The sequence below is a fragment of the Ursus americanus genome, chromosome 10 (assembly GCF_024610735.1).
Source record: "Ursus americanus isolate L20-20 chromosome 10, mUrsAme1.1.p, whole genome shotgun sequence".
In the NCBI taxonomy this organism is placed as follows: domain Eukaryota; kingdom Metazoa; phylum Chordata; class Mammalia; order Carnivora; family Ursidae; genus Ursus; species Ursus americanus.
Window position 1 is genome coordinate 237,250 of NC_142136.1, and position 12,830 is coordinate 250,079.

At 53.6% G+C, this 12,830-nt stretch overlaps 1 protein-coding gene across 1 annotated transcript in view; it reads left to right on the forward strand.

Annotated features, from left to right (window-relative positions):
• Nucleotides 1–400: 400 nt before the first annotated feature.
• The window catches only part of RASA3 (RAS p21 protein activator 3), a 107,335-nt gene continuing 94,905 nt past the window's right edge, over nucleotides 401–12,830 (forward strand). Inside the window, exon 1 of the mRNA XM_045772893.2 lies at nucleotides 401–578. Within this exon, the coding sequence (XP_045628849.1) occupies nucleotides 524–578 (55 nt within the window). The 5' untranslated portion in view covers nucleotides 401–523. The remainder of the gene's footprint in view (nucleotides 579–12,830) is intronic.

A 12,830-nucleotide genomic window follows, 5' to 3' on the forward strand; every position in this document is an offset into this window, starting at 1 on the left:
CCCATCTCTCGCCCCCTCCCACCGGTTCCCCCACCGTCCCTCCCGGCTCCCCATATCCCTCGCGCCCCCCAGCCGGTTCCCCATCCTCCCTCCGAGTCCCCCCCTCCCCCCCCCCGCGCCTCCCTGCGAGGTTGCCCCCCATTCCGCGCCGCCCCCACCGCCGGGTCCCTTCCGAGCCCTCCCCTGAGACCGATTCCGCCCTCTCCGAGCCTCGGCCAATGCGGAACTGGAGCTGTTTTGCGGGCGGAGCCGTCTCGCTCCCGCCTCCTAGACCTCAGCCAATGGGCAGTTGGGGTCGCGCTGCGGGCGGAACCGTCATGCCCCGCCTCTCTGCGGCCACGACCAATAGGGAGCTGGGCAGGCCCGTGGGCGGAGCCGGGCGGCGCTGGCGCCGCGGACCCGGCGCGCACGGAGTCTGGCGCAGAGCGCTGGGACTGCGCCGCCGCTCGGGCTCCGGCTGCTCCGCGGGGCTCGGCGCGCGAATTCTGGCGAGGCCCGCGGGCTCCCGGGCGGGCGACCCAGCATGGCGGTGGAGGAAGAGGGGCTCCGGGTCTTCCAGAGCGTGAAGATCAAGATCGGTGAGCGCCGTGCGTCCCCTCCCCCCGAGGACGGGCCGGGCTGCGGCGGGCGCGGCGACCCTGGGGGACGCAGCTCCCGGAGGCGCGGTCCGGGGGGTGGGGGCCCGTGCGGTGCAGGACGCGGGTCCCGTCCCCGCCGGGAGCGCGCGCCGGTGGGAGCCAGGGTGCGTGCATTCCCGGGGACGGATCCGCAGACCTCAGGTTCCGCATCTCCCCTCAGCTGCTGCGCCCAGAAACTTCCTTCCATCCGTTCGTTCCCCCGGGGCGTGGGCCCGGGTCTGGTTGCGGGCTGGTGAGGGTGCGCGCGTCCGTGTGGGCGGATGTGTGTGCGTGTGTCGTGGGTGTGTGTGTGTGCGTGCACAGTCCGAGTGTGGATGTGTGGAGTGCGCCTGGCTCGGAGCTCGCTCGGGCTGGGAGACGGGGAGCCGCCCCCAGCCCCCCCTTCCATTGAGAACTGGCTGGAGGAGCTTTGGGCCACCAGCGCCTGCCATTCAGGCCGTGTCACCGGGGAGGATTCTGCCCTTCTCACTGGGTCCGAGAGCTGGGGGAGGGAAATGAAATACAGACTCTGGAGTGGGCTGGGAGGCTATATCTGGACTTCCTGGGGTTATCTGGAGAGATTTGCTTTTTCCCAGTGCGGTTTTGTCTCGGGAGGGTGATGTGCAAGTTTTTTTTTCCTTCCTAAACACAAGATCCTTGCCTGGAGTGACTGTTATGCATTCATGCCATAAATGTGCCAGATGAGAGGCCAGCTTAGGGTGGAGAGTGTTGCCTGTCCTCAGGGTCCTTCTTGCGTCCACATTCCCTTCTATTCCCATGTGAAAAGGGGCCACTGGGAACGGAGCCAGACACCCAGTGACTGACTGTCAGTTGTTGACATTTGATGCTGCCCAAGGAATTCCAGCTACCCCAAATCAGCGTGTTGTTTCCTGTCTGCTTTATTTTGGTTTGTGGATCATCTCTGAGACACTGTTGATATTTGGCTGAGGAGCATTGCAGATTGGATGGAGCAGCTCTTCAGGCTTGAGGAGTCTGCCTGCAGACGATTCCTCTTGTTTACTTGGTTGGAATCTGCTGTCACTCTCACACTGAGAGATTCAATACTGCATGCCTCTACTAGGGTCCTTCAGCCAAGAGCCCTCCCTCAGCACCTGGGTGTGGGATGCTTCTTTAATCAAGGGAGCAGGAGGGGGGCCTTGGGGCGGGGGTCTGGTTGTGCAGAAGTGTGTCCTCTTTCCAGGTACGGCCGGCAGGAATGGGTCTGAGGACCTTGTGGTCAGGCCAGTCACACCCAGTCTCATACTTGACTCCAGCAGTGTTCTGGAACAGTGGTAGGTTGAGCAGAGAGGGTTGATTTCTTTCTAGAATGGCGCAGTGCATGAAGCAGGGGAGTGAGGAGACCCCTGGAGATGCAGGAGAGCAACCCCGCTGGCCTGCCAATGCACATCTGTGGGTGGGTTCTGGATCCCAACAAGGAGGGGCCTGGTGTGGAAGGAAGAGGGTTTGAAGACATTGCTTGGTTAGGCCTTCTGTGTTTTGTGTTCCACTTTCAAAAAGGGAGAGAAACACCCAGCTCAGTTTTGGAATAGTGCATCTGACACATCTGCCATCTCTAACCCCATGTGGGAGTGGATACTGTTGGAAGCTTTGGAACCCCTTCCCCATGTTTGAGGGATGTAGCAGTGAGGACAGCACCGCTGTCCAACTCCCTGGATGTTGTTCCAGCTCCAGGAAGCTCTTGTCTCTCTCTTCTCTCTGAGGGTCTTCATCCACAGTGCACAGTGCAGGTCTGCAAGAGAGGGATATCTGTCTCTCACCTTTGTAGCTGGGGGTGGTCAGGGAGCAAGGGCCTACACAGCACAGGCAGGGCACCCTTGTGCTTGAGTACAGGCTGTGCTTATGAGTTCGAGCCTGGGCTACAGGCCCTCAAGGTGAACTGGGTGGGCTGGTTTGGGGCTTAGTCTCACCTAACTTGAGGGACAGCCTGTTAATAGAATGGGAGCAGGATGGTTCTGAGCATGGAAGGTGCTGTGCTGAGGTCTTGATTTCTTTCCTTAGTTGTCTGTCGTGGCCAGTCTTGGCTCTGACTTGCCTGAATGCCCTGGTCGTAAAGGCACAAGATGATGAGGAACACCGTCGTTGACCTGGAAGGGGGCAGACACGCATGAATCATACACACACATGGTCACATGCACACTCGCCTCTCCTTGTTAGGGGACACACTGGCCAAGCCATCCATTCATCTCTGAGCCTTGTCTCCAGGCTAGCTGGCTGCATGCCCGTGTGCTCTTGGCTGGCTAGATGACCCAGAGCAAGTGTCCTCCCCTTCCATAGCCTCCTTTTTCCATTTGCAAAATGCAGGCAGTAATTGTCTACTGCATCCGGTGGGGGCTTACAAGACGGTATTGTTCCGGCTTGCATTAATACCCACCCCCTCACTACCAGAAAAGGAGAGAGAAAAATTCTCCTTGAAGTTGTACCAGTAAGCACTATCACTACTCCTGTTGCTAAGAAAAAAGGCACAACATTTTTGGGGGTGAAGAGTCTTTTAGGTGTCGGGGCCTTGGCCTTTGGTTCTTAAATAGTTTTGGATTGTGTGGTGGTACTTGTCTCATTGACAGTGGGAAGAATCTCTTCCGTGTTTTCCTCTTCCCCTTTCTCTTGCCCTTCCACCTTTTGCAAAAGCCAAGTCAGAGTGAGGCATTTTTATTTTAACTGTTTTGAGTCCTTGTCTTGAACCTTTTGCTCCCCCCCCCCCCCGAAATCTTGCAGTTATTTTGGGTAGTTCTTCTGCAGACTTCAAAATCTTAAACATTGTCTACCTTTGGTAGCCATTGTTACTGTTTTTATGCTAGTATCTCTTGTTGTCTAAGGCCAAATGCACTTCCTATGAGATGGTAACTTTGAGGAAGCATGCTTCTCTGACTTTCCATGAGTCAGGGCCTTCGTGCTGGAAGGGAAGCCGCGTGAAGACCGTGGGTGAGGAGTGTGCGGAGGACCCACAGTGAGAGCAGCTCTGGCGGTGTTATTTTGGGCACAACGCTCGATCAGGCATTGTGGTATAGCGTTGTTCTCAGTGGTATGTTCCTTGTCCCTAATAGTTACCTCTGGTTTTCAAAAGTATCATCTTATCTTGATAAATGTGTTCAATTAAGAGCAATATACAAAGGTTTTTCTCTCGAGCTAAAAAAAAAAAAAAAAAAAAAATTCTAGCCTTGCACTTCAGAGTGAGAAAAGCCCTCTTGCTCTGTAAATGGTTTTCATCATCAGGCTTGAGAGCCCAGTTTGGATCTGCTTGGTGCCTTGGCGTGTATGTCCCATGTCAGGCCACGCTCTGCCTGGTTCCCTGCCACAGGCTTTCCTTTCTTCCCTGCTTCTCCCTTCCTTCTCCTTGGAACCTCTTGTGCTCCGCTGGGCTCGGAGCACACGCTCACGTTCCCTCTCTCTAGGATTACAGCTTGTCCCCCTGCAGGGTGCTGGTGCTGTGGGCCCAGGCAGGCCTGCCCCAGCCTCGTGCCCTCCCTCCAACCAGTCACAAACACAGTCCTGCCAGAAGCAGGAGGTCCCTCCGGCAGGGAACTCAGTGAGACCAGAGCAGGAAATGGTGCCTGAGGGTCTCTGGCCTGGACCTCCCTTGGCCAAATGGCTGCTTTGGAGGGGTGTGGTGGAGAAGGCCCAGACAACAGGGGCTGGAAGCTGAGGGTTCTGGGTCTGCTCTGTTAAAAGTGGATCTTTCACCGAATTTCCTACATGGGAAACGATAGTGTGTTCATCACACACCCTGTAAGGGTCAGATGAGGTGGTGGCCTGCTTGATAAGTTAAAATAGTTACTGTTGATAGTAGGGTCTTCAGAGGACTAAGAAGATGTGGTTCTCCCCATGAGAGAAAACATTTTGTGAATATAGTGGAGTGATATCAGTGATGACTTTTTCACTGTGTGTGTGTGTGTGTGACAGTGGACGAAGGCCCAGCCACACATGGTTCTTGGCATGAGGGGTTTTATATTCTGTTGAGCTCTCTGATGCTAAAATTAACCTGGATATTCTATTAACCGAGCTCAGCTAGCTGCCTGTGCTATTTTTAACCCCTAAGGACTAGTGTACAGATCTGGGCTGTGCCTGGGGAGCAGCCCGGCTCCAGGGCCAAGGGTGATTTTAGTTTGTGGCTCCAGGTTTTACTTGGGAAGGGGTGGGTTTGCTGTGCACGTGTGTGGCATGGAGAGAGTTTCAGACTTTCAGGGTCTAGTTTGTGTGTATTATCTCATTTTATTTTTATTTATTTATTTTTTAAAATTTTATTTATTTATTTGACAGAGAGAGAGAGAGACAGCCAGTGAGAGAGGGAACACAAGCAGGGGGAGTGGGAGAGGAAGAAGCAGGCTCCTAGCGGAGCAGGGAGCCCGATGTGGGGCTCAATCCCAGGAGTCCGGGATCACTCCCCGAGCCGAAGGCAGACGCTTAACGACTGAGCCACCCAGGCGCCCCTATTATCTCATTTTAACTTACGTTCTCACAGGTCTGTGACATTGAAGTTGAGGAAGGGAGACCCGTATAACTTAATTTACCTGCCTAAAGTCACCTAGCCTGTAAGAGCAGAGCTGGGGTTTAAACCAATGCTGATGTTCTTGTTCTCGCCACTTATCGTGGTCTGTCTTTCTGTGTGATCTTGGATTTGAATGGTGGGGGTACAGGGAAGGGGTGGAGAAGACAGAAGTGGTGAGTTCTAGGGCCAAGAGGAGACAGGACCACTGTCTCTTGGCGACGGACAGCCGGGGGCACTGGCCTTGTTGTCCTGAGACTTGCAGTCTGACTGGGGGCTGCCGCGGTGGAAGTTGGAGGGGCAAGGAATTGTGAAGATGGGGTCCTGAACAGAATACAGAGTCCAGAGATGATTGGTTAAGCAGGGTCACTGGCAACACATATGTTTTGGGAAAAGGCATTGGGCAGGTGAGCAGAGCAGGGGTTCCTGTAGGTGTAATCACTTGGCTGGAACATAGCATTTGGTAGGAACATTGAGATTCGCTTCTCTGAAAGTTATGAGGCATCTGAGCATATAAACACTCACACCCTCCTGAAGCCTCGGGGGATCAGAACATCGGGATATCACGTGTTCATCATAGATGTGCACGTGTTTAGAAAGGAGATGGATGTATTTGCTGGAAACAAGCAGAAGTGGTAGCTGCGAATGCCCGAGAATTGAGGTTTGCAAGATGCCCTTGAAGGCGAGGCTGCGAGTGCACCTCCCACTTCCTAGTGACCTTGGAGGTGGGTTCAGGCTGTCGTAGGCACAGGCAGAGCGTTCCTGGCCGCAGGAGGGACAAGAGCCCCTGGGAGCCAGCCGAAGAGAGGAGGGCGTGACTGATGGCACCTGGGATCCCAGACCCAAGACTGAGTTTCTCACTAATTCTGCAACTTTAGACAAATCTGCCAAACCCTGTCTGCCTCAGTTTCTCTGTTTGTCAAAGTGGAGAGTAAGGCCCTTTTTTGTGGAGTTAATGAGCCTGTGTGAACGAAGGCACTTGTCCTGCTCCGTCTTTCTAGGCAGTAGGTGTTACTGCCCATACAGTTTGAAGCTGTTCTGTTAGGCGTGTGACAAAGGGGAGTTCCCGCTGTAGCTAGATGCATCAGTTGAGAGAGGACTGGACTTCACCTGTGTGTTTGCACGTGGGTGAGTTCAGGAAGGGCGTTGGGAAAAAGTGGCCCTGAACCTGCCATGAGGTTTTGAGGAGCGGGGAGCCAGTGCGTGAAGTAGATCTGCATGGATGCCATTGGGGGGGCAGCATGGTGGCTGGCGTGGCTGGCAGTCCTGCGGCCTCAGGGTGAGCCTTGTGGGGACTTGCTGTCGTCTGCGGTGGTGGTTTCCCTTTGGAAGGTCTGAGGCTTGAGAGCAGAGGGGAGAGCACGATGCTTGAGGAGGATGTCCTCACCGATTGGTCTTCTGCACCCTGATGTTGGAGTGGGGCTCTGTATCTGCACAGTGAAGGAGGGGCTGTAACTGTGAGGGACTGATGTGCTGCAGCCAGCAGGTGCTAATGACTAGGGTTGATCGACCACAGTCTGCTGTTAAGTGAACACTGGTGATTGAAAGGGTGATTATACTATGGGACTTCCACAGTGTGGAGTATTATGCAACTTTCAGAGGAATGAGTTAGAGTCAGGCCAGGCTGTGTGACATGCAGGAAGTTCCAAAGGGTATGACTAGAAAGAAAAGCAAAACGCAGAAAAATCTACCTAAGATCATCCCTTAAGGAATAGTAAAACACAGATACACACTGCAGATGTGGACAGAAAGGCGCACCAAGCCTATCAGCTGGACTCGCTGTGGTGGGCAGCGTGGAAGAGGAAAGCCAGTGAGACGGAAAAGACCTGTTTCAGAAAATCAAGGATATTACTCTTAGGCACACATGTGGAATTATGTGTATAGATAGGCACATGAAGTGTTTAAAAATCACAACTTTAAAAATGGAAAGAATGACTTTTTGGAGAGGAAGGCCCCAGAAAGGTAAAATAATTTACCCAGAGTGCTGATAGGTATGGGAGAATTGGGAGAGAGGCTGCCGTTGGAGTCCAGAAACAGCGAGTCAGATGCTGGAGCAAAGGGAGGAGGAGCATAGGGCAGGGGCCGGCTTGTGAGTGGTCCTCGAGGCGGCTCCGATGTGTGGAGAAACCAACACGGATGAAAGGGAGTTTAAAGTCACGTCATCCAAGCAGATAGCCCAGGACTTGTCTTTAAGTGTGAGGAGTATTCGGAATTCACAGTAAACACATTCAAGCTTTGGTGTAAGTGCAGGTCCCATGACTATCCTTAGAAATCAGGAGATGGGTGTCCCTGATTCTTGGCTTCCCGGCCTGCTCTGCAGGCTGCAACGCCAGAAGTGGTTCTCACACAAGGTTTGTTGGTCAAACTCAGGGGCCACTGGGGCCTCTATCTGGAAGCTTTTGGTTTGAGTATCTGTTTTGTCTTTGCTGGAAGTGGTGGATCATCAAGCTGATTCTGGGATCAAAGAGAGTGATTCCTTGTCTGATGACTATCTGAAAGAGTGAGCTGTGTTCCTGCACACAGGGCTGGACTCCCTGGGGCTGCAGCTGTGTCTGTTCTGAAATTTAACATTGCTGGTTTCAGTTTTTTTTTTTTTTTTTGAGAGAGAGAGAGAGAGCGAGCAAGCCTGAGTGCGCACACCAGCACTTGTGGGCAGGGAGGGGCAGAGCGAGAGGTAGGGAGAGAAACAGGCTCCACGCCCAGTGAGGAGCCTGACCTGGGACGTGATCTCACGACCCTGAGATCATGACCTAAGCTGAAATCAGGAGTCAGACGCTTAACTGACTGAGACACCAAGGTGCCCCTGGTTTCAGTTTTCCAGTAAGCTTAAACCCCTCTCTGGGGACAGTTGCTTCCTGATACAGCTGGTAAATTCTGCATCTCACATCTGAGCCACACGTGGTGCATCTCACACGTCAGAGCCACACGTGGTGCATCTCACACGTCGGAGCCACACGTGCATCTCGCACGTCAGAGCCACACGTGGTGCATCTCGCACGTCGGAGCCACACGTGGTGCCTCTCGCTTCGGAGCCACACGTGGTGCCTCTTGCGTCGGAGCCACACGTGGTGCCTCTCGCGTCTGAGCGACACGTGGTGCCTCTCGCGTCTGAGCCACACGTGGTGCATCTCGCGTCTGAGCCACATTGTGAGGGGCACCACACTCCTCTGAGGGCTAGAAGGAGGCTGGAGGCTGTGCTCAAGTTACACAGTAAAACAGAACTTTTTCTGGAAACAGAACAGTACCCTTCACTCCTAAGTCTGTCGAGGAATGACTCTCATGGCTGTTTTTTCCTCTTCACATTGTTTCTGTTCCTCTTATCTGAATAATTTCCAAAATGTGAAGCATTATTCTGTCTTGGCCCTTAATTGCCAGTGGGATAAAACCCAAAGGTAAACAAAGTGGCCAAATCTTTCTTAGCCTCGGGGGTGACTCAGCCTGGAGACCTGTGGCCGGCGGTGCTTTCTTGTTGGGCTGGCCAGCCCCCAGCACACGCTCTGCAGCACGTTCTGCTCAGGTGCCTAGGGTGGCTCCTTCGCACCGCGAGCAGGACCCAGTCACAAGGCTTGTCCTCAGAGCCATCTTCCTCCTTTCTCAGTCTCCAGGGCTGGCAGGCTCCTGGATGGAGCTCTGGCTTCTGGATTCTTCAGGACATTTAACGGAGTTGAGATGCTAGTTATCTGTGTACTTCTTTCTGGAGCTTTGTTTTTGGACTGCACGGTTTTCTAAGTTACAACATGGGTCCAGTTGGTGCGATCTTCGTGTGGGCCAGTTGTCTCGTGCACTGACTCAGGGCTGGTTTCTCCTTTCTCATCGTGTGCATTCTAAGAGCCCACATGTGGTTGAGGACTGTTACATGTGCCTCTAGACCTCTGTGGCTTTGTTGTGTGTTTCCTTTCTTCTGAGGAAGAAGATTCGTTTTCCTTTTTTAGCTCTTGTGGTTTCTGTTTTTGGTCCTGAATCCACTTCTGGGAGGTACAAGAACAGAAGGTTTGTTTGATTTTGTCCATTTTCATTCCACCAGATCAGTCGCTGCTTAGGGAGCCATGAGCACGCTGAGCAAAGCAGTGTGCCTTCCTGTCCGATCTTCTCACGATTCTGTGCACAAGACAGACATTTAACTGGCCCCCACCTCTGAGGCTCAGAGAAGCTGGTGACTTTTCTAAAATCACACTAGCAAGAGAGCCTGCGGCTGCCCAAGTCGGCTTGTGATGGACACAGCGCTTTGTGGTCAGGGAGGAACTGCCTTCTCGGGTGTGTTATCAAATTACTTCCTCAGACAGGAGATAGCTGCCTTCCCACCCATGCCTTTTGCCTCCTTAGTGAACCCTTAAATGAGCATTTATGGGACTTACTCAGCAGGGTGACCCGTTTGGATGAATGTGTGGATAGCCAGGGGCTTAGAGCCTGCTGACCCACTTCCCAGCTGAGTAAGGTCTTAAGCTGCCTGGTGCAGCTAAGACCTGCTTCAAAAGGAGGGCTGTCCTGGTGGGGCAGCCCTGCTTCTCCCTGACTCCCACCCTCAGGCTTCTGTCCGATCATCCCCTTCTCCCGGTCGGCTGGACCCACTCTTCCCCACTCCCCACCCTCCCCGCCCCCGGTGCTGACCTTACCTTGTGCAGGGAAAGCTCTCCGGGCAAGACAGGCAGTGAAGGCGTGGCCTTGCGGCAGGTGGAAGATGGGTTGAGTAGGGCAGTTAAACTCGGACACTTTGGAGGGTAGATCAGCCTCAGGCCCCTGAGCCTCTGGGCACCTGCTTATTTTGGTCCAGCTAAACTGGGGCTTTCCAAGGCTGGGGTCAGACTGAGATCCAGGAACACAAGTTGGTTCCGGAAAACCCATCAGTGTGAAGATCCTAGGGGACCTGGCCAAGCCCATTACTTGTTTTGAGGTCTGGGGTGCGTGCTGTGACCTGGCTGGTTTTCCCATGGCCTTTGGGATGAGGGCCCAGCCGGGGAATTCCAGACCACTCGGGGCTGAGGCTGGCGATCTCTGCCTGCTCAGGAGGCCCTGCTGGCCTGTCCTGAGGCTGACTGCCATGAATAGTTTGTTTTTGTTTTTTTTAAGATTTTATTTATTTGACACAGAGAGAGAGAGAAAGAGCACGGTCAGGGGAAGTGGCAGGCAGAGGCAGAGGGAGAAGCAGACTCCCCGCTGAGCGGATAGCCCGATGCGGGGCTTGATGTCGGGACCCTGGGATCATGACCTGAGCCAAAGGCAGGCGTTTAACCAACTGAGCCACCCAGTCTCCCCCCATGAATAGTTTTTAACTTAGGATCAAATAATTGGATATTTTATTACTTTATGGGGTGAGTTTCAAGGGCAGTAAACTCTGCCTATACGATGTATACACAGAAAGTACTTAGCAGCACCACGCGGTATGTCCAGGAGTTGGTCAGGCTTGCAGAGGAGCCAGGTGTTCTTGAACTTTCCTCACAGCTGCATCCCACGAGGCAGAGGGTTTACTTGAGGGAGGCAGTCGTCCGTCTGTACTTTCTTACGAGGCCGCCTCTTGTTGGAACATGGTTTTGTGTGTGCACAGACACGTGCACAGAATTCACACACACATACACACACACACAAGTATGCACACATGCATACACACGGGCACATTAGGTACATGCATACACACAGACGCACACATGCACACACGTGGGCACACCACTAGACACGCACACATGCACAGAACACACACACGGGCACATTCCGCTCACACACGTGCATTCATGGGCCCTAGAGCCTGTCTCGGGGTAGAGGCACATGATGGTGTGTGCCAAGTGTGGGGGTAGGGTGGAGACATAAGGGAGGCTCGCACCCCTGGTGACAACTCTTTCCCGCCAGCTGAGATCCATGGCACCAGCGAACTGGCCACGCGTGGCGGAGTAGAGTGTGTGGCGTTCAAGAAGCGGTCCTGTTCCTCAAACAAATCCATCTTTGTTCTTCTGTTCACTGTGGTGGGGGCTGCAGATAGACTGCAGGGAGTCACGTGGCCCCTGTGAGCTGATCCCCAGGGGGTCTGTGGGTGTGCTTTGGGGGCACCTGCAGTCTGAGAGCCTGCCCTGGGGTCTCAGTACTTGGACACCTACCTTTCTGCTTTCTATGACTTGAGAATTTTTTCTGCAGTTGTTTTTGAGTTTTTAATTTTTTGTATTTGAATCAGAAGCCTTTCACTTTTCAGGCCCACAACCTGGGCCCTGCAGCTTTTTCCCCGATTTGTTTCTGAACTGTTTGTCGGCCGGCTGCCCTCGGGTGGGAGTTCCCCGTCCTTGGGCAGCTCCGGGGCCTCTGGGCTGGGCTGTGCAGCGCAGGAGGGTACAGTGGAATGAGCATGAGGGATGTCACTTCGGGAAACGGGAGAAGGGGCCACTGCCAGCACTGGCACCTGAGGCGCAGCTGGTGAGCATCTGGTGGCGCCAAGAAGGCAGTCCTTGGGCAGCTCTGTAGGTTTTGACGAGAAGCTCCTTCCGCGTGTTAACTTGCGGCAGGCGCCTACACGGGCTCTTGTGTCCCTCCAGGTTCATGGGGGCAAACGCTGGAAATAAGCAGCTTGCTTGGGAGAGCCCCCCGAATGGCAGCCAGGGCACGCACCTTTCTGGAAGAGGCGAGGCCTCGCCTGGGGTGATGATTTCCCATTTCCCTCTGAGCTGGGTCCACTGCAGATGGTGACTCCTTGAGAAATCATGGGAGGCGATGGTCAGAAGACCTTGCTTGGCTTCCTGAGCCCCCAGCTGGCTCCGTCCATCTGGAATCCACGGCATTCCTTTCTCTGTTCATCATTTCCTGCTCTGCACAGCTTGCGACAAGTACTTGGAGAAAGAGTTTCTCAGCATTTGGACCCAAGAATGTGTTTATGCATGTCCTGACTGGAAATAAAGGGTCACATGAGAGAAAAAACCACTTGTCATTATGTTTTTGCTCAGTATCTTGATTTTCTCTTTGTTATTGTTTCATAAAGTGTTTTCCAGTGATCCCTTCAGGGAACCCCTTTCCTGTCTTCCTGGACCAGCAGAGCCTTGAGTTAAGGCAGCGGAGGGGGTGGTCAGGAGGGAGCAGGAAGGGGCAGGCAGAGTGTCTGGTCCCGGGAGTTAAGACTCTTACTTCTCGTTCACCCGGTCGGTCGTTATTCACTGTGATTAGTAACAATTTAATTTGGTGTCTCTCCTTTTGGAATGCGCCCCTGCCCTCCCTGCTCTTTCCCCAGCTTGTGTCAGCTTCCCTGTGGGCAGCTGTACGGGAATCGCTGGTTTTGTGAACGTAAGGGTGTTGACTTTCAAAAGTAGGATGTGTCTATTGGTTTTCAGCGGAGAGGGTCAGCGGACAGGCCAGCTTGAGTGCACGAGTTGTTGCGTCCCGCTTCAGAATTCTCCGTTGCCATGGCCTCCACGGGCTGATGGCGTTGTTTTCAAATAAAATATTTCAGACCTCTTTGGGAGATGTCCCGTGCGTCGAATCCGGGAGGTACGCGGGTGTGGGAGTACGTGTCGAGTCTCCGTGTTGGGTTGGCGATAGGCCGGGAGGGGTGGCATCCACAGTAGGTGTAAGACAGATGACTTTTTGGGTCACCACAAGCAGTGGAAGAACTTTGAGTTTGACTTGATGTGTTAATCACAAATGCTAGTTGGGGAAAAGTGGGTTTTCAGAAGATTTCCTCCTGCTGTAAAGTGCTCGCAGGTTGCTTAGGCCGTGGTTCTGAGTCACGGGGTTGACGTGGA